Here is a 19,513-nt window from a genome sequence, read left to right as displayed (position 1 = left end):
CCTCTCTTTTTTCAGTATCAGTGACAGATGACCTAGTGTAAACTAAGAGTTCAGGGTTAGAAGAAACTATAAACCGCAATCAAGTCATCTTCTGTTTTATATGTTTTTTTATTACCATTCCTTAAAACAAGAACAAGGAGTTTCTCAAGAATCCATGACTATCTTTTACTTTACAAGGTCTTATCAGTAATCAGTGTATTCTGAGAAATAACCTTGTTTGCTTTTTTTCTTCTAAACAGGAATAGTTTGAGGAAGGATGAGTTTGGATGTCACTAACCATTTTGGGATTGGAGCATCTTCACCCATTAGGCTCTTTCTAAGGCTCTTAGTTCAGTAGTCCACAAATGTGTTTAGTCTTTGTTCTTCCTTTTCTTTGTGATAACTACGCAAGTTGGTTTTGAGTTTCATTGTATCACTAATTACACTATTCCAAGAAAACTGTTGCAGTTTATTAAATACTTACCTTGAGGTATAGTCCTGTTTTCTAACTTACCTCCCTTCCCTACAAAAGGAATTGACCCAGTCAAGTTGGAGAGAATTCAACTTCCCGCTCAGCATGCTGGAGAGAGAAATTCGTATAATCATGTACTTGCAGAAGGGCTCATCAGGATAATGAATTATGCTGCACAAGCAGGTATCACATTTACAATATTTTTTTTAACAAGCTGAAATGTTTTCAGATGTAAAAAAAAAAAAAAAAAAAAAAAAAAAAAAAAAAAAGAATTAAATAAAAAGCAGCTACTTAGCTGCCTGTGTATGAGGAGGAAATCTGTTTAACATGCTCTTTGTTGAACAATAAGTAAATAAGAGCTGTGAAAAACAAACAACTTTTTCCTCAGTTGCTGAGTAACCTGAATAGTTGTTTTTATGCTCAGAACTGCACAAGGGTCTGCTTTAATTTTCCCACTTTCTGCTTTTTTTGAATAAACAAAACATTGAGCAAGGAATGGTGAGATGTTTAGTAATTGCAGCTTAATGTAGGATTTCATCCTGAAAACTCGATGTATGGCACCTTTGCTTGTAACAGTAGTTCCAGTGAAAGAGTAGTCTTCAAAAATATATTGAAGAAATAACTGATGTCCTTTGTTTATAGGTGTCATTTGTTTCTGGAGGTGTTAGCAAATTTTCCCATGATCTTCTTTTAATCACAGATTGTATTTTCAGTTCTGAATTGTTTTGCAGAAAATGTTTTTGTTTTTTTTTTCCTTAACTTCAACTTCTTTGTAAAATGAGGGGTAGAAGGCTCAGTTTCTTATTCCATAGAAACACAACTTCTGTTCAAGCCACAGCTCCTCTCCCCTGCACTTCTGCTAAAACTTTAAATGAGTGGAACTGATTTCCCCTGAAACTGACTCACAGTCAAGTTCTGATTGTCTGCAGAATAAAATCTAATGCTTATTTGACATACAAGACTGATCTACAGAATATTAGCTTCTGATGTGCTAGTTACAGATTAAAAGGTGTATATATAAATAATTGCCCACCAAACTACTCTCTCACCTGGCAAGCTGGGGAGAAAAATATGGTCAAGATGAGGACAGTGAGATCACTCACTAATTACCATCATGGGGAAAACAGACATGGCTTGGGGAAGATTAATTTATTGCTACTAGATAACAGAGTAAAGCAGTAAGAACTAAAAAATAATAATAATAAAAAAAAATACCATCTCCTCCCATTCTTTTCCAGGCTCTACTTCACTTCTGATTCTTCTGCTTCCTCCCCCATGAACAGCACAGGGGGGACTGGGAATGGGGCTCATGATCAGTCCATAGCGTTCAGTCTCTGCTGCTCCTTCACCCTCACTCTTCCCCTGCTCTAGTGTGGGGATCTCCCAAGGGATATAGTCCTTCCTGTACTGATTGTACACTGGTCCTTCTCAGGGACTGCAGTTCTTCGGAACTGCTCCAACATGGCTCAGTTGCGTGGGTTGTGCCAAAATCCCTTGGACTTTAGGAAAAGTTATACTTTACTAGAATGCTGTATACAAAACCTCATTTCATCTTGTAGCTTTATCCATGCCAATCATCCATGATTCTTCCCTCATTTTAGTGTAATTCAACCTGTGCTTCCAGTTAATTAAGATGTTCATTTCAGTGGCTTTTCTGATGTTGTTCACCTTTATTGCCACATGGTTTTGTTTTAAAATTTCTTACCAATTACTCCTCTGGTTGTTTTTAGAGCCATCTACATTGTACATCAGCATAAGCACCCATTTTCTCAGGGAGGGTGTGTATGACAGATGCTACTGTTTTGTATATTGAAATTCTCTTTTCATAGATGGAAAAATCCGTTTGGCAACTTTAGAACTTGGCTGTCTGTTGCTGAAGCAGCTTGTGTTTTCTAAAAATGGCAGCATCATAAAAGACATTCACCTTGCATGCCTTGAGGTTAGTACTTTCCTTTCAGATACCACTTCCAACATTACTTGTCTTTGAGTTGCACAAATATTTCGTTTTAGATTGCAATAAACATATGAAATTTTAACATATTCCTATTGGTGATTCTGTGCTGTGAAAGTAAAGAATCAATAGCCCCCTATTCAATTCTCAGCTTTGCTGTTTCCTTGATAATTACCTCTACTTGAAAAGTTAGCTTCATTTTTTTCTGAAACTTGTATGTCAATGTCTCAGCAGTGTAAAGGGAATTACTTTTGAAACAAACAAGCTCAGCTAAGCTGTATTTATGTAAGTGCAAGAACAGTGCTAGATCAAATTCTGGGCTGAAGGCTATGAAATGGGAATATTAACAGATAGTTTTCTCTGTACAAAGTTTGGGGTGTGTTTTCTTCAAATATGACTTTGAGTAAAGAGTATATTTACTACCTGAAACACAGTTATTTTTTCTTTTTTAGGGTGCAAGAGAAGAAAGTGTTCATCTCCTTCGTCGTTTCTATAAGGTATATACGTGAAGTGCTAATAAAATTTGTTACATGCAGAATTAAAAGAAATTCCGTAGCCCATTGTCAGTGCTGAAGGCACTTTTTAAAGATGGGAACTACATGTTTATTATAGCGAAGAAGGTGTTTGGAGGATTCTTCTCTTTTCTTACCTTTCTATACCCCACTGATGTACACAAAAACGATGCGAGAAGTCCAATAGAGTTTGAAACGGAGGTCAAACAAGTAGATGTGCTTTTTGTTGCAACTGCTATATAGCTCATGGAACAGAGCCACACTATTAGAAAGTTTCTGGGACTTTGTTATTGACGTTACTATGGAAGGTGGTTCATTTTGGCATTACTTTTTGTTTATGTCTTGTCTAAATGATGACCTAAAACTTTAATTAATCTTTTTTTTTATTTGAGACCTCTGCAGCTTTTTGCTTTTTTTAATGTTGTAAACAATGAGAGAAATAAAATACTTAGCCCTAGACATGAACTTCTACATAAGGAGCAGTAAATCTGTAACGGGTTTCAGGTGCCTAAAATATCTTTCAATTTTTGTTGAGTTCTTCTGAAGAAGGTGGTGCAGGGTTATTTTTAACTTAGGAAAAAAAAGTAATTCGTGGTGTGTTGACCGTAGCCTGCTGCTGGACACCCACCCAGCTGCTCATGCACTGCCCCTCTTCAACATGGCAGGGAGATAAGAAGCTGACAAAACAGTCTTGTGGGTGGAAGTAAAGACAGGGAGATTGTTTGCCAATTACCACCATGGGCAAAACAGATTTGACTTGGGGAAAATTAATTAATTGCTAATTAACAAAGATTTGGTTAATGTGAAACAGACAAATTAAAACAACACCTTCTATTATGTCTCCCTCTTTTCCCAAGCTCAACTTCTTCACTTTTTTGTTCCCAGCTCTTCTATCTCCCACCTTCTGTCCTGGGCTGGATTTTGCCCAGATCTGTTTTGTAGAGGCGCCCCCAGTGACACTGGCTCTGCTGCCCCGTGTGATGGGATTCTCAAGCCTGCGTGGTGCTGGCTGTGTCCAGCGCTGGACAGCCCAGCCTCTCCTCACAGAGGCCACCCCTGCTGCCCACACCTTGCCACCTACAGCCAATGCACACTTAAACAAGAGCAAACATGGCTACATAACCGTGTTCATGGGTTCATGATATGTCCGTGTTCCTTTATTATTCTTATTTTTTATTGAAAGGGAGAAGAAATTTTCCTGGATATGTTTGAAGATGAATACCGGAGTATGACGGTAAGTGACACCCTTCTCAGCCCCCTGAAATCTTCCAAACCAATAACACAGGAGTAAGAGCAAGTACTCACTGAAAACTACTGGAATACACTGATATCCTTATGCTAGGAGTAGAATAGCAAATTGTCTTTTCCTCTATGAGAGGTTGTTTTATACCTCCATAAATCATTTATGAAATTCCACAGCCCCTTAACTTATTTATTTCATAATTTCTGAAAGCCAGTATACAAAATCTGCTTGATCTAGGGATTGAGACATTTAATTCATTTTTTTCCAGTTATTAAAGTGATGAAAATCATCCTATGTCTGTTTGAAACCTTACAAGGTTTTGGTTTTGCGTGGTGCCGCCTTAGTTACTAGTGGAGAACTGGGAGCCTTTGTCCCATCAAGGAGATATACTGCCAGCACCACAGCACAGCTTGTGGGGCACTGTCAAGGAATTTTTAACAGATTGCTAGCCTTAATCTCAGTTAATACTTAATCTGTAAATCCTTTTTAAAAATAATTGACTGTTTAAATTGTTAGGTTAGTGTTTGGGTAAAAATCAGATTATCAGGTGCAGGCATCCTTTTTTCTAGCTGTTGTGCAGGGGTTGTATTAGCATCTTTTCTTTTTTGAAAAAGATCAATCTACAGTTTGCGTATTGCAAAAAAACATTTAATATGGGAAGCACCTGGCAGTATCTTACAAACTCAAGTAATAAAACTGTTTAATCAATATCTAATTCTTTAGTAGTTAAGTACTGACGTGCTTCTAGTGTGAAAACTGCCACCACAATTTTCACTGTTTTCATGTCACAAGTTCAATATGCTTGTAGGTGGTTCTGTTGTGTGTGTGTTTCTATTTCTGAGACTGCAGATTTTTTTTCATTTATTCTAAAAGATGGAGCTTCACCTTGGAAGTTTAACTCTGTTTTCCTTAAAAGCATATTTATTTGTCTAGCTAGCAAAGAATGTGCTGTGCTAATTAAAGTGATAAATTAACGCTGAAGTAGTCTTACTAGATGAGGTATGTAAATAACATGGTGTGGAGCTTCTATAAAGCAGAAGTGTACTTGATCTATCTGAAAAAAAAGTGCCTTCAGTAACAACTGTAGATGACAGTTTACAGGAGCAAGTAAGCTGAACACAGTATTTTATTTTTTTTAAATATTATATTTTTTATTATATTTGTATTTTGGTTTTCAATGACTTTTTTACCCACATTCTTCATCTTTATGAAGTAAAATGCTGTTTAAAACAATGTATGCAGTCATAAGAATGGCATTATAAATAGAAATTTCACTTTTGTGTTCTCATTTGTCATCTATTTAGATTTCTGTATTTTTCTCCAAATTAATTTATTTTGTTTAATCCAGCATTTTTGACTCTGAAAATGATGGTTCTGAGGTTAGAATGATTGCCTAGAGACCATTTTTGAGCTTGTATTTTTTGTAGAGCAGCAGTTCAAGACTGATGTAAAAATTGTGGATTTTATTTTAGTCTACTTCTTTCATGGTATCAATCACACAGAATCACAGAATTTCTAGGTTGGAAGAGACCTCAAGATCATCGAGTCCAACCTCTGACCTAACGCTAACAGTCCCCACTAAACCATATCCCTAAGCTCTACATCTAAACGTCTTTTAAAGACTTCCAGGGATGGTGACTCCACCACCTCCCTGGGCAGCCTGTTCCAGTGTCTAACAACCCTTTTGGTAAAGTAGTTCTTCCTAACATCTAACCTAAAACTCCCCTCACGCAACTTAAGCCCATTCCCCCTCGTCCTGTCACCAGGCACATGGGAGAACAGGCCAACTCCCACCTCGCTACAGCCTCCTTTAAGGTATCTATAGAGAGCAATAAGGTCACCCCTGAGCCTCCTTTTCTCCAGGCTGAACAATCCCAGCTCCCTCAGCCGCTCCTCATAAGACTTGTTCTCCAGACCCCTCACCAGCTTCATCGCCCTTCTCTGGACCCGCTCAAGCACCTCGATGTCCTTCTTGTAGCGAGGGGCCCAAAACTGAACACAGTACTCGAGGTGCGGCCTCACCAGAGCCGAGTACAGGGGGACGATCACCTCCCTAGCCCTGCTGGTCACACTGTTTCTGATACAAGCCAGGATGCCGTTGGCCTTCTTGGCCATATGAATATGAATATGAGCACACTGCTGGCTCATATTCAGCCGACTATCAACCATCACTCCCAGGTCCTTCTCTGCCTGGCAGCTCTCCAACCACTCATCTCCCAGCCTGTAGCTCTGCTTGGGGTTATTGCGCCCCAGGTGCAGGACCCGGCACTTGGCCTTGTTGAACTTCATGCAGTTGACTTCAGCCCATCGGTGCAGCCTATCCAGATCCTCCTGCAGAGCTTTTCTACCCTCAAGCAGATCGACACACACACCTAGCTTGGTGTCATCTGCAAACTTACTGAGGGTGCACTCAATGCCCTCGTCCAGATCATTGATGAAGATATTAAAGAGGACCAGCCCCAGCACCGAGCCCTGGGGGACGCCACTAGTGACTGGCCTCCAACTGGACTTGACTCCATTTACCACGACTCTTTGGGCCCGGCTATCCAGCCAGTTTCTAACCCAACGAAGCATGTGCCAGTCCAAGTCAAGAGCAGCCAGTTTCTTGAGGAGAATGCTGTGGGAGACGGTGTCAAAAGCCTTGCTGAAGTCAAGGTAGACCACATCCACAGCCTTTCCCTCATCCACCCAGCGCGTCATTTTGTCATTTTGTCATAGAAGGAGATCAGGTTTGCCAAGCAGGACCTGCCTTTCATAAACCCATGCTGACTGGGCCTGATCGCCTACTTGCCCTGCAAGTGCTGCATGATGACTCTCAAGAGGATCTGCTCCATGAGCTTCCCTGGTACTGAGGTCAAACTGACAGGCCTGTGGTTTCCCAGGTCTGCCCTCCGGCCCTTCTTGTAGATGGGCGTCACGTTTGCTAGCCGCCAGTCAACTGGGACCTCACCCGATAGCCAGGACTGTTGATAAATGATGGATAGGGGCTTAGCCAGCTCCTCTGCCAGTTCTCTCAGTACCCTTGGGTGGATCCCATCCGGCCCCATCGATTTGTGCACATCCAAGTGCTGTAGCAGGTCACCAAACAGTTCTTCGTGGATAGTGAGGGCCACATCCTGCTCCCCATCCCCTTGCACCAGCTCAGGGTACTGGGTATCCAGAGAACAACCGGTATTGCCACTAAAGACTGAGGCAAAGAAGGCATTAAGCACCTCCGCCTTTTCCTCATCTCTTGTAACTAAGTTTCCCTCCGCATCCAGTAAAGGATGGAGATTCTCCTTAGTCCTCCTTTTTGTGTTGATGTATTTATAAAAACGTTTTTTGTTATCTTTAACGGCAGTAGCCAGATTGAGCTGCAGATGAGCTTTGGCCTTCCTATGTGACCATGGCAAAGTGATCAGGAATGCTTCCAGTTACTGTTGGCTGTTTTAGAATGCCTGTGTGACTGCACTTCTGCACAGAATATTGTACAAACTATGGGAAGGGGTTTTATGTTTATTTTAGTCATTCCAGCTGATTTTCTGGCAAAAACCTCATGTCTCTTGTGTGTAATAGACCTCAGATGAAATTGTCCAAAATTACAGAAGGAAGTTTCACACATAATTTAATCAAGCAAATAAGCAATCATGTAAGGGAGAGACTGTTAGTAACACGACATAAGGAGTTGCCTAGTCTGCAAGCTACTGCATTGTTGGAGACTAGAGATTTTTTTCTGTCCGGGGAGAAGAAGATACAAGAAACTTTTTTTCTTGTGATTGAAGTTATGAATTTGAGTCAAAGCTTGAAATCAAACGTGACAGACTTTGCTTTTTAGTACTCATGCAATGGCTTTTCTATTCTAATCTTTCAGGTTTTTTTCCTGTGGTTTTTCAATATGGAAACTTTAAAAGTGTTAGGGAACAATGAGCAAATATAGAAATTGCATGTAAAAAGCTTAAAATAATGTGGATGGTGTCAAATTCTCACAACTCAGACTCCTTCCTCTCAGTGTATGCAGTCATGGGTTGTATTTAAAAGTAAAGATGTAAACTTTCATTGTTCTGTATAATAATCAATGATAAAATATTTTTATAGATTAAACCCATGAATGTAGAGTACTTGATGATGGATGCCTCCATTTTGTTGCCTCCAACGGGGACACCATTGACTGGTATTGATTTTGTGAAAAGATTGCCTTGTGGAGATGTGGAAAGAACACGAAGAGTAAGTAAGGCTTTTTTTCTTTCATTAATGACAGTGTAATGCCAAAAGATTTGAAGAATTCTACAAATAAAAACGTTTTTCCTTGAAAGCTGCTTGGTTGGAAGCTTCATCCATTAAATCATAAAAACTTAATGACAGATCCCTGTAGAACATATAATAAATACCTGTCCCAGTGGAGAAATCTCTATTTTCTTGCTTCTAGGTACTTCAGTATGTTCTTCTGCTGTGATTTTCATTTTTGGTTGTTTTTTTTTTTTTTTCAGTGAAGAAATGTACATAAAAGACTTCTGATGTCATGCTTTAATACATTGTCCGTTTTCTTTCATTATCTGGTATCTCAGTCTTTGATTATATTCCTATAGTAGAATCTCCCCAGGAAGGTTGGTTTGCTTCATATTGTTTGTGTTTCCTGACATAGCAAAACATAATTCTATTCAGGAGTGTTCATCTTCCAGAGCAATTCAGGATAGAAATTTTGAGTGAGATAGTAAAATCCTTTTTTGACTGACAATTTTTAGAGGTGATACTGACATGAATAGACATGTTGGTATTTACTTTCTTGGGATAATCAGTTCTTGACCTGTACAACTATTATTATCACAGCAACTTTTTGATAAAGTATAGTGAATTTCCTTCTTTTTTTTGTTGTTGTTCTTTGTATTGTTCTTAGAAAGTAAAAATGCTTCCTAGAATAACTTCTCTGAGGCATTAAACAGAATGGTATCTAGAAACACTTTCTGATGGAAACTGCTCTGTATTTTTATGTATTAAGAAATAAATGCTTCAATTACAGGAAATTTGGAAAGAAATACAAATATCCTTATAATTTAGAGATGGAAATGTCTTTTTAATCAGCAGAAACTCCTAGAGTGTGTTCTTTTCTTGTCAGTACTCCTTCCCCTGATCACATTGCTCTAGAACTTCTAAAATTTCTTAGAATTCCGATGCCACAGTTACTTTCTTCTGGCTAAGCTTTGCTTAGCCTCTCCTAGGCTGAATTGCAGTGACAATATTCTGAACTTCTGGCGCATCTTGTGACATTCCTGCTTACGCTTAGGCTGCTGGAAGTTTTGCTGGCAGTTTCAAATGAATAGTGGCTCGATTCTGAGTGTCCTGTGGAATGATACTAAAAAATTAAAATTAAAATCGTAAAGCTTTACGATTACAAGCAAGTGAAGAAGTTTCGTTCTTTGATTATATCACAAGCTCTTGGTTTAGAGATCAGATCTTTTTTAATTTTCACTTCTTTTACAATAGAAAGTTCCTTTAAGTGACTTTTTCCTTTTAACATTTTTAGGAGGAACTCTCAGAAATCAGATTTCTCTCAAGAATTGTCAAAATCCAACCAGTTAGCCCTTTAGACTTAAAACATTAAAATTACCAGAAATTCATAATCTGAATTTCTGAATAATCTGTATCTGAACAGTTTCTGAAATCAGCTACTGTTGCCTGACGAAGCATTCTTCCCAAATAGAGATACTCTTTTTGAATTGTTGATATTCCAGTTACAAATAATTAGCTGCATTTCTTGCTTCTGACTTCTATAGTCCTATAGATAGTACTGTTATCTAGACAGTCACCAGCCACCTGGAACAATGCAAATGCATTTACATACCTATTTGGGAAGTAATGAACAGTATGGGTCTTGAGCTCTGCATCTTGGAGTACATAGCAAGCAAAGACTTTTGAGAAAGGCTTTTAACAATAGCATCTGAGGATGCTATTTCATGGGAATGTAATGAAATATTGGTAGGTCTGTCTGTGCACTGGTGCTTTCTTTGCATATGGTATGCATGTTTAAATGAAGGAATTGACACAAAGTATACCTTAATACATGTAGTTCTTTAAAGTAGATAGCCTTTTATAGTTGTTTCTACTTGATCCAGAAAGCAGATGTTGGTTAAAAAAAAGTTGTAGTCCATGGGACTGCTCTGCTGCTACATTGAGATCTAATAAGGTGTTACAGTAAGTCACGGATCTCGTGCTTCCTGGTTTATATTGATATTGTTAGCAAACTGAGGGCTATCAGTGTTGTGGGAGTCACAGTGTAGTTACCTTTTCATCTGACGTTCTTGAATTCTTGTTTTTTCTTGCAAAGGCTAATTTCCTGCTCTTGTATTCTGCAGTAAATATATTTTGAGATGAGTGATAATAGTTTTACAAGGAATGCATGCAAGGAAAATTAACACTGTAGGAAGGAAAGAGGGTTGAGGGAAAGAAAGTGACGACTTCCGTTTGAATTAAAAACAAACACACTATGCCACGGGATTCCTATGTAGGAAGCTGATTTTTAAAAAATGAAAATGATGCCACCAAACCCTTGTAGAATTAAAAAGGGATTTTTCATTTGCTATACTGAAAATGCAGTTCTTGTAGCAGAATAGGTTATAAATGGTGCATTTCAGAATGTGGCTAATAAAGTGGTGACTAATAAATGTGACTAATAATGTTCTTTGCCACCTTATCTGATCTTTTAAATACCTTATGTCATTAATTTCTGAATCAAAACAAGAATATCAGTTTCACAGAGCAGCTGTTGAAAGTCCTTAGGTACAGCTTTCAGTATGCTTTGCTCTGTTGTAGACCTTTTGGGAGCATAAGTGAAGGTCTCTGAGAATGTTCTCTTAGATGTGGTTAGTGTTGATGAACACAGCAAAATTAAAACTAGTGAATCTCCACTATTTCCTCTCAAATTTGTAGACACAGTAACTTTTCTTACTACTTCTAGTTATTCTACTGTTTTAAATTCAAAACGTGAGAGTCTGTGAAGGTTGATTTAGTTGTCTGTAGAATACAGGTCACGTAAATAAAATCAGTCTCAAAACACCAATTTAAAAAGACATTTTTTTAGTCTTCACTTAAATGTCTCTTGTAAGCATTTGCCTGTCAGTCACTGTGTGTTTAAGTGTGCCAGTGGGATAAAAGGTTGGCTGCTTCTACTTTAGTGAAAATAAAGTGCTTCAACTTCTCTGTATCTTTAGCAAACTTTTAAATTATGTCGTTTTCTTCATTTAAAAAGACATACTGCATGACAAGTTTAAGGGTTGTAAAAGTGAGTATTTTTGTAAGATTGTGCTAAAATATGTACTACTGAGTGCAGTAATGCTTTATTATCCTTTTTTTTTTTTTAATTTCTCAAGGCAATTAGAGTTTTCTTTATGCTCCGTTCATTATCACTGCACTTGCGAGATGAGCCAGAAACGCAGTTACCACTGACAAGGGAGGAAGATCTGATAAAGACAGATGATGTTCTTGACCTGAGTAAGTTGTCCCCCAGTTTCCCAAATATTCTATGGCATAGAAAAACTGCTGGCTTTTTTTTTTTTTTTTTTTTTTTTTGCACTAAGTTAAAAACCATCAATCGTTAATCTTGGTTATGTAATTGATTACGAAGGATGATTGCATTATGTTTGTCTTCTGCTGGTTTTGGAACACTTTTTGTAGTTTTATTTTTGCTTTGTTTTGTTTTTAAAGAGACTGTTAATATTTAAACCCTGGGTTACTTATTATCACATAAGGGATTTGGAGTAAGTCATCTGACATCCTTGTGCAAATATCAGTTCATTTAGAAAACTAGTAATACAAGCATTTTCTTCTGTTCTGCTTTCACCTATTTAAAATGCACAGATGTTCTTAAACCATGCGTGAACTTCAAAAGACTGCAAGTAATTACTTCCAGCAGCTACACTGAGTTGTTTACTGACATGGTTTTTGTTTTCCCCCTGGAGTTCTTTTTATTTACAATTGTTGTGACACTTAAATAGCCGTATGGAAACTTTCACTCCCATAATTCCATTCCACACTGAGCTATTCCCCAGGGGAATCACTCTGCAATGCCAAGAATGACCTTGGGATGTTAAGTAATACTGTGAAGTAAAGGCAAAATACCTTCTTCTGCAGTATCGTGGGAAACTACTGTATTCTCCACACTGAAGGAAAAAAAAAAGAAGGTTGGAAGGAATAGAATCATGAAGTATACTGTGTGTCTGCAAATTCAACATACCTGTGTTCACTTAATGTCAAAACAGGCAGCTCTAGATGACCTTAAGTGTTACTGAATGGTGCTGTACTGGAGTAGCTTTGGCGTGAATCCTAAAGCTGTAGTCTTACTGTCTCCAGCACTGGCATTGTTTGAGAAACAGAAACTTGTCCTGTTCTGTGGTAATCCTACTATAGTGCAAGATGTTTGCTTTTGTTCAAAGGCTTAGAATATGTAGGAAAATGTGGTTTAGGCTGGAATTTGCTGGGGGAGAAGTAGTGCTTAATTTAAACACTATTAATCCTATTTTATGTAATCAGGATTTAAGAGTCTGACATATTTGTGTTAGCCAATTGCTTAAGTGCTCAGCAAACTTTTGTTCAGGCAGTTAGCTGATTAAAAACTTGCAGCATCCATAGCTTTAGGGAGCATGTGATTGGGGAAATAGTGTTTGTATCTGCCAGGCTTTAATTTTAGAAGGTGTCTTACAAAAGAAGGGAAAAGTTTGATACTTCAGACTTTTTTTGACTCTGTATGTTTAAGTGTTTGTTAATCCTGCTGTCACTAGAAAAAGAATTGCTCCGGCTACCTCAATAGATGTTACAGAATTATATGCAGTATCTCAGAAACATTGCAGTGCATCACGTCCATCAAGAACGTTAATCATCTGTGTGAGGGGAAAAAATGCTGAAAAGGTTACTGAAGCAAAAGTTTTGTGAAATCAGAGGTGCTGTGCAGTAGCTTAATGGACAAAAGTAAGATTAAACTATATATATACACATATGTATATGCATACTATATATGTAATATATATTATATGTATTTATTATTATATGTTATATATATTATAATTACATTAAAAAAAAAAAAGATTTATTGAATTTACATGATGAAAATGCAGTTGTCTGCAATGCTGAATGTCAGAGGACATTCATTTATTTGTTAAATGCAAGCAGTTACCCGATCACATGGAAATGTACAAGCTTATTGGATAAGCTTTTAATAAGTGAATATAGGTATTAAGCTTCAAAAAGTGAAAGGATATCAAGGTGTCAGTCTAATGTTTGCATTTTTGGTAGATGCATGGTTGGTGGTATGGTAGGCTCATAGTTGAATCATTTCCCGTTTGTTAAATTTCTATACAAGTTAAATGATTTAAGAAAAAACAGAGGGGAAATATTTTTAAAGTGCTCTTCCATAGTTGTATTCTTTTTTTTTCTTCTCACTGGTATTTTGGCTCTGTGAATTAAGCAGTGACCCCAGTGAAAACTAATCCCTTTTGGTTTCTGTTTAAGGTATATCCAGCTTTTTTTTTTTTTTTTGTAATAGATTGGAACTGATTTATGTGCTTAACAAGAAAATGGTAGAGCAACATGTAAAGCGTTCATATAATTTGCCACCATTACCACAAACAAAATGTTGTCAGAAGCAGGTTTTTAAAAAAAATTATATCTGTACTTTAAAAAAAGTTAAAATGGTATTCATTTTTGCTCTATTTTAATTTCAGCTGTTGGCTTAGAAACCTTTACCATTACACAAGCTCTGAAATCTGTTTTCTATCTGAAGGTTTTAGTTCTAGTTTTGAAACCTTTCATTGCTGCTTATTTTGAAATGAAGACAAATTTCTAAAAAACTTTCCTGAGGAAAATGAGCAGCACATGATATTGTATATCATGTTCTCAATTATTAACTATGAGGTTAAAAAAAAAAAGTTGTCCATAATGAAGCTATTGTTGACTCGATAAAGGTTTAGTTCACTCTCAGAGAGTGAAGTGAAATAGTGACTCAGCTTCTACTGAAAAAACTGTTCTTCTTAAATTAGCTGGAAATGTGATTACGAAGTAGGTTTTCTAACAACATGCTGAACAAAAGCTAGATCTGATTGAAATACTATTTTCCAAATGTTACTTGTTCACCTTCCTACCCTCACCCCCTAAAAAACAACAACAAAAAAACACCTTTTGTCCTTGCTTGCCTGTTAGTCCAGCAAAGTGTGTTATAAAATTCAGTGTACTGCTCTGCAGGTGTTTGTGTGCAGTTCATTGTAGGTATCTCTGTTTCTCTGTTTATGACACCTCATTTCAAAGGCAGTTGCTTTTATGCAGAATACAAATTGTCGTTTTATTGGAACTTGTAACTAGACCATATGTTATTAATCCTTCATTCTGCTATATATAAGTCCTTGCAATTCTAATTACATGTCTGTAATTACATATTAATTGCTACATACTCTGCATACTCTTGTGTATTTAATGGTATCCAAAATTTCCTTTTTTGAGTGTGGGATACAACTAGTTAAGTGTTTATATGGAAAGGATTCAATGACAACAGTTTACTTGTAAACTTAGCTTAATTTTGAATAAAATGCTCTTTAAAGATGTAATGCCTATTGCAAGAAGTTTAAGAAGTTTTATAAGATTTAAATTCTACCATTAATTTAGAGCATCAGTCCTTGTAGATTTAAACTCCTTTGCTCTGTTAGGGCATTTTATAGCCTGCAGCTCTACTGTAACTCAAAAAGTGAATTAGAATTCACCAACAGACTAAACCAATAATGGTATTTGAACTGCTTGTTACTTGGTGCTTGTATGCACGTACTTGAAGTGGTTATTTGTAAATTTGTTTATACATTCGCTTGTATATGCACGTGCATTTACCTGGAGAAGAAAAATTGGTTCCGTTGCCCTATCTGTGCAACATGAATTCTGGTGTTCTAGAGACCATTTTGAGACCTGAATTGGCATCAAAGCATCAAGGCACAAAAGAACAAAAAAGGTGAAAATAATATGCTTTGCTAGACTTGAAAACTTAAACAAAATGCAGTACAGAGATCAGCAGAGTATATTTGCATACATTAACATTCAGAAACCCTAATAGGAAAATCTTTTCTTTTTCTATATTTTATCTGATAACTCCTTAATTTTAGGAAGTTCTCATCCTTTCCGTCTAAACAACGTAAATGTTGCACTTGTGCAACACAAATGTTGTATAGGTGCCGTATTTTAGGAAGAGACGTAGCAATTGGCAAAACATAGCCCAAAAATTCAAATTGTTTGCCTTAGGTACCTTCAAGGTGGTGATATAATTAGCAATCTAAAAAATTCTCAGTCTGTTATTACAAAGCTTTTCAATTCTTTTCTTAGCATGTAGATATCTCTAGAAATTATTCTCATTCATCAACATTTAGTGTCATGAAGGAGTAGAGGTTAACAAGATCCAGTAATTTCAGCAATGGTATAGATTTTGAAGAATTTTGCAAAACTGACCTTATCAACCTGGATGTTTTGTTTTGCTTGAATGTGATGCTGAGGTTTTTAGGGGAGCTTAATGAGATAGTTTAAAGTTCCCTGTAAGAAGCATTTCAATATTTCGATGCACTTACGTTCAGTGTAGTAGCAAGGTTCTTAGCTCTGTATATGACTGTACGTTTAGGAGTGAGTCACGTATTCCACAGAAATATTCACTTCATATTGCTGGGCATGCTGCCATTTGCATGACATAGTGTTACTTTTCAGCATTTTTTTTTTACTGTAAACAATTTTTAAAGCATTTAGCTTTTGCATTTACATATTCTGTGGTAACTACCCGTCTTAGACTGCATGTGAAGGTTGTAGGTGCCTCACGTTGGTGGCTTCTTTAACCTTATTCAGGAGCTCACCACTTGTGTGAGGTTCACTGGCAGCTCCAACTGGCAGCCTTGATGCTATGATCTTGGTTTCAGACAGTTGATTTTCTTAGTCACAAATGTTTGAAATGCCATGGCTGAGGGGTAAATGCTGATACGTTTAAAGTTATTTCTGTACTAAAACTGGAAAGTTTAACACACGAGAAAAGTAACATGGTGAAATCTCCTTATTTGCTCTCTCTGCCATATATACAGACTTTATATAGGCTATGTATTCGAGTTTTTTTTTTTTTTTTTTAATTAAGTGTACAAAGACTTGGGGAACCTTATCCTAGGACAGCTGAGGTTGAAAGGGACATCAGGGGGTCACCCAGTCCATGGCCCTGCTCAGAGCAGGGTTATAGAATCATAGAATCATAGAATATCCTGAGTTGGAAGGGACCCTTAAGGATCATCAAGTCCAACTCTTGACACCGCACAGGTCTACCCAAAAGTTCAGACCATGTGACTAAGTGCACAGTTCAATCTCTTCTTAAATTCAGTCAGGCTCGGTGCAGTGACCACTTCCCTGGGGAGCCTGTTCCAGTGTGCAACCACCCTCTCTGTGAAGAACCCCCTCCTGATGTCAAGCCTAAACTTCCCCTGCCTCAGCTTAACCCCGTTCCTACGAGTCCTGTCGCTGGTGTTAATGGAGAAAAGGTCTCCTGCCTCTCGACACCCCCTTACGAGGAAGTTGTAGACTGCGATGAGGTCTCCCCTCAGCCTCCTCTTCTCCAGGCTGAACAGGCCCAGTGCCCTCAGCCGTTCCTCGTACGTCTTCCCCTCCAGGCCTTTCACCATCTTCGTAGCCCTCCTCTGGACACTCTCCAACAGTTTCATGTCCTTTTTATACTGTGGTGCCCAGAACTGCACACAGTACTCGAGGTGAGGCCGCACCAGTGCAGAGTAGAGCGGGACAATCACCTCCCTCGACCTACTAGCGATGCCGTGCTTGATGCACCCCAGGACACGGTTGGCCCTCCTGGCTGCCAGGGCACACTGCTGGCTCATATTCAACTTGCTGTCTACCACGACCCCCAGATCCCTCTCTTCTAGGCTGCTCTCCAGCGTCTCATCGCCCAGTCTGTATGTGCAGCCAGGGTTTCCCCGTCCCAGGTGCAGGACCCGGCACTTGCTCTTATTGAACTTCATGCGGTTGGTGATGGCCCAGCTCTCCAACCTATCCAGATCCCTCTGCAAGGCCTTTCCACCCTCATTCGAGTCCACAACTCCTCCAAGTTTGGTGTCATCAGCAAACTTGCTCAAAATACCTTCTATTCCTACATCCAGATCGTTAGCTAGAGCAGGTTGCTCAGGATCCTCACCATTTGGAATTTGTGTGTCTTCTAGGATGGAGACTTCTCAGCAACTCTGGACAACCTGTCTCAGTGTTTGACTGCCTCCACAATTATTAAAAAACACTTTTTTTTTTTTTTTTTTTTTCCTTTGGTGGTATTTCTTGTATTTCAATTTGTGCTTAATGCTTCTTGTCCTGGAACTGGATACCACTGGCTTCATCTTGGGAGATTTAGAGTAGGGGTTAGGAGGAAATTGTTCACTCAGAGGGTGGTGAGGCACTGGAACAGGTTGCCCAAAGAGGCTGTGGATCCTCTATCCCTGGAGGTGTTCAAGGCCAGGTTAGATGAGGCCCTGAGCAACCTAATCTAGTGGGTGGCATTCCTGCCTATGGCAGGGGGGTTGGAACTAGGTGATTTTTGAGGTCTCTTCTAACCTGAGCTGTTCTATAATTCTGTGATCTTCTTTATTTCCCACCCCAACATCATAGTTTTTTATTTATAGATACTGACGAGGGGGTTTATGAAGGGCATACAATAATATTTCCATTCAAATATCTTCCAAGAAAGAGCTTACCTTTTGAGTACATATCCAGTTACTTTCAGGTCCATTTAATGAACATTAATAGTGCAGGCATACATTTTGCAGAAGAGATATCATATCTGCTTTTGGTTTCCTCTATCGCTATGGATGCTAGTCTTGTGTATTTTCCAGATGGCCTTGAAACACTGAACTGAGCGTGAAGGTTTCAAGATACTCTGGAAACTCAATTTTTTCACTTGCCTATACTAGTAAGTTGGTGAGTGCTAACACACATTGTACAAGAAAACTATTTTTCCATATATTTGAAACTTGACACGCATCTGAGAGGAAAATGTATCTTTTATAAGTGATTCCAGAAAAGATTTCCTTTTAAATGTGAACATCCAGTTACTCCTTAACATTCTCATAAAGGCGAGATTTTTCTGGACTTCCTGACATAACTCATCTGTAGTGTGTATGTGACATCCAGATTTGTGCTTATTGCTAGTGATGTGAAAGAGCTTAACTGAACAGTTTTGCTGGTTTACTAATAGTTAATTTGAGAATGTTTTACTTAAGACGATGCTGTCTTCTGTACTGTTTTTTTAGCTTTGGTTTACAATACCTTAAACTGCCTCCTTACTACAAGCAAATGCTAGATTGGTATTTTACAACTTCATACCTGTAGAAATCAAGGTGTTTAAATCATGTAACAGTAATTAATAAATCAAGATGCTTAAATAATTATTAAAAGTACAGCTTAACAGTTTTAAGATAATTCCAGAAAACAGCGCTACAATATGGAGTCCCTCTGCCTGGGAATCACTAGTCTTGTGTTCACAGTAAATAAGTTTAGCAACAAGCTTGCTTCTGCTTGATTGCAGTACTCCAAGTATGATCAGCATTTATAGTATGTTCTCTTATTTTCAATTATTTGTAGGTGTTCAGAAATAAATCTTCAGAGGAAAAACAATGGTAATGGTAAAAAAAAGAAAAAAAAAAAAAGCTCTTAAAATTGTGTTGACAACCAGAGCAAATTTTATTTTCATAAACATATTTTTTAGATAGCTAGATTTTTGTTCAAGCATACTCAGACCTGGTCAGATTATTGTGTTCTTTCCAAAGTTAGTAATGTTTTTCCAAGTTTTATTTAAAAAAAGAGTTTTAAAACTGATTTTTTTTAAAAAAAAAAGATCTTTCAGATTTTTCATCTCACATTGTTCTTGGAAAGAAAAAAAAAAAAAAACAACTTTCAAATTACTTCTCTATTGGATTGCATTCTGAAATGTGCTCCCTGGCATTCTCTTCCATTTATCTTCTCAATTCATCTGTATACAGTTCTGCATTTTTCTCCTTTTCCAAGGTTATCTTAACCCTTTTTTTCTTTTTCCTATATTTCCAGTGAATCTTGTGACAGTTTTTTTTTTTTTAAATGTAAAAAAAAATTTTTTAAATTTACCATAAGTAATATCCTTGAGACCTATTTCTTTATCTGAAAGTGGTGGTGAGAAGCGCTTTAAAGATGAATTCTTCTTTTAAAGTGGTTAGTATTTCTTGCAGTAACAGATAGCAACTCACTCTTAGCAGTTCTTTTTGTTCTTTCCTGCTGTTCCTGAAGGGAACAGTGCTCACCTCCTCAAGAAGAACAGTGCTCACCTCCTTAGGAAGGTTGGTAGTATCCAATCCTGATGA

At 37.7% G+C, this 19,513-nt stretch overlaps 1 protein-coding gene across 8 annotated transcripts in view; it reads left to right on the top strand.

Annotated features, from left to right (window-relative positions):
• CLEC16A (C-type lectin domain containing 16A) overlaps nt 1-19,513 on the top strand; it is an 84,110-nt gene that overhangs the window by 28,532 nt on the left and 36,065 nt on the right. For all 8 annotated transcript variants that reach the window (XM_068699521.1, XM_068699523.1, XM_068699518.1 and 5 more), the window contains 6 exons: nt 512-634; nt 2,281-2,390; nt 2,855-2,899; nt 4,098-4,148; nt 8,232-8,360; nt 11,501-11,621. In XM_068699521.1, the coding sequence (XP_068555622.1) occupies nt 512-634; nt 2,281-2,390; nt 2,855-2,899; nt 4,098-4,148; nt 8,232-8,360; nt 11,501-11,621 (579 nt within the window). The remainder of the gene's footprint in view (nt 1-511; nt 635-2,280; nt 2,391-2,854; nt 2,900-4,097; nt 4,149-8,231; nt 8,361-11,500; nt 11,622-19,513) is intronic.

This window comes from Anas acuta, chromosome 15 (assembly GCF_963932015.1).
Source record: "Anas acuta chromosome 15, bAnaAcu1.1, whole genome shotgun sequence".
Classification (NCBI taxonomy): Eukaryota; Metazoa; Chordata; class Aves; order Anseriformes; family Anatidae; genus Anas; species Anas acuta.
This window is presented reverse-complemented; position numbering and strand designations above follow the sequence as displayed.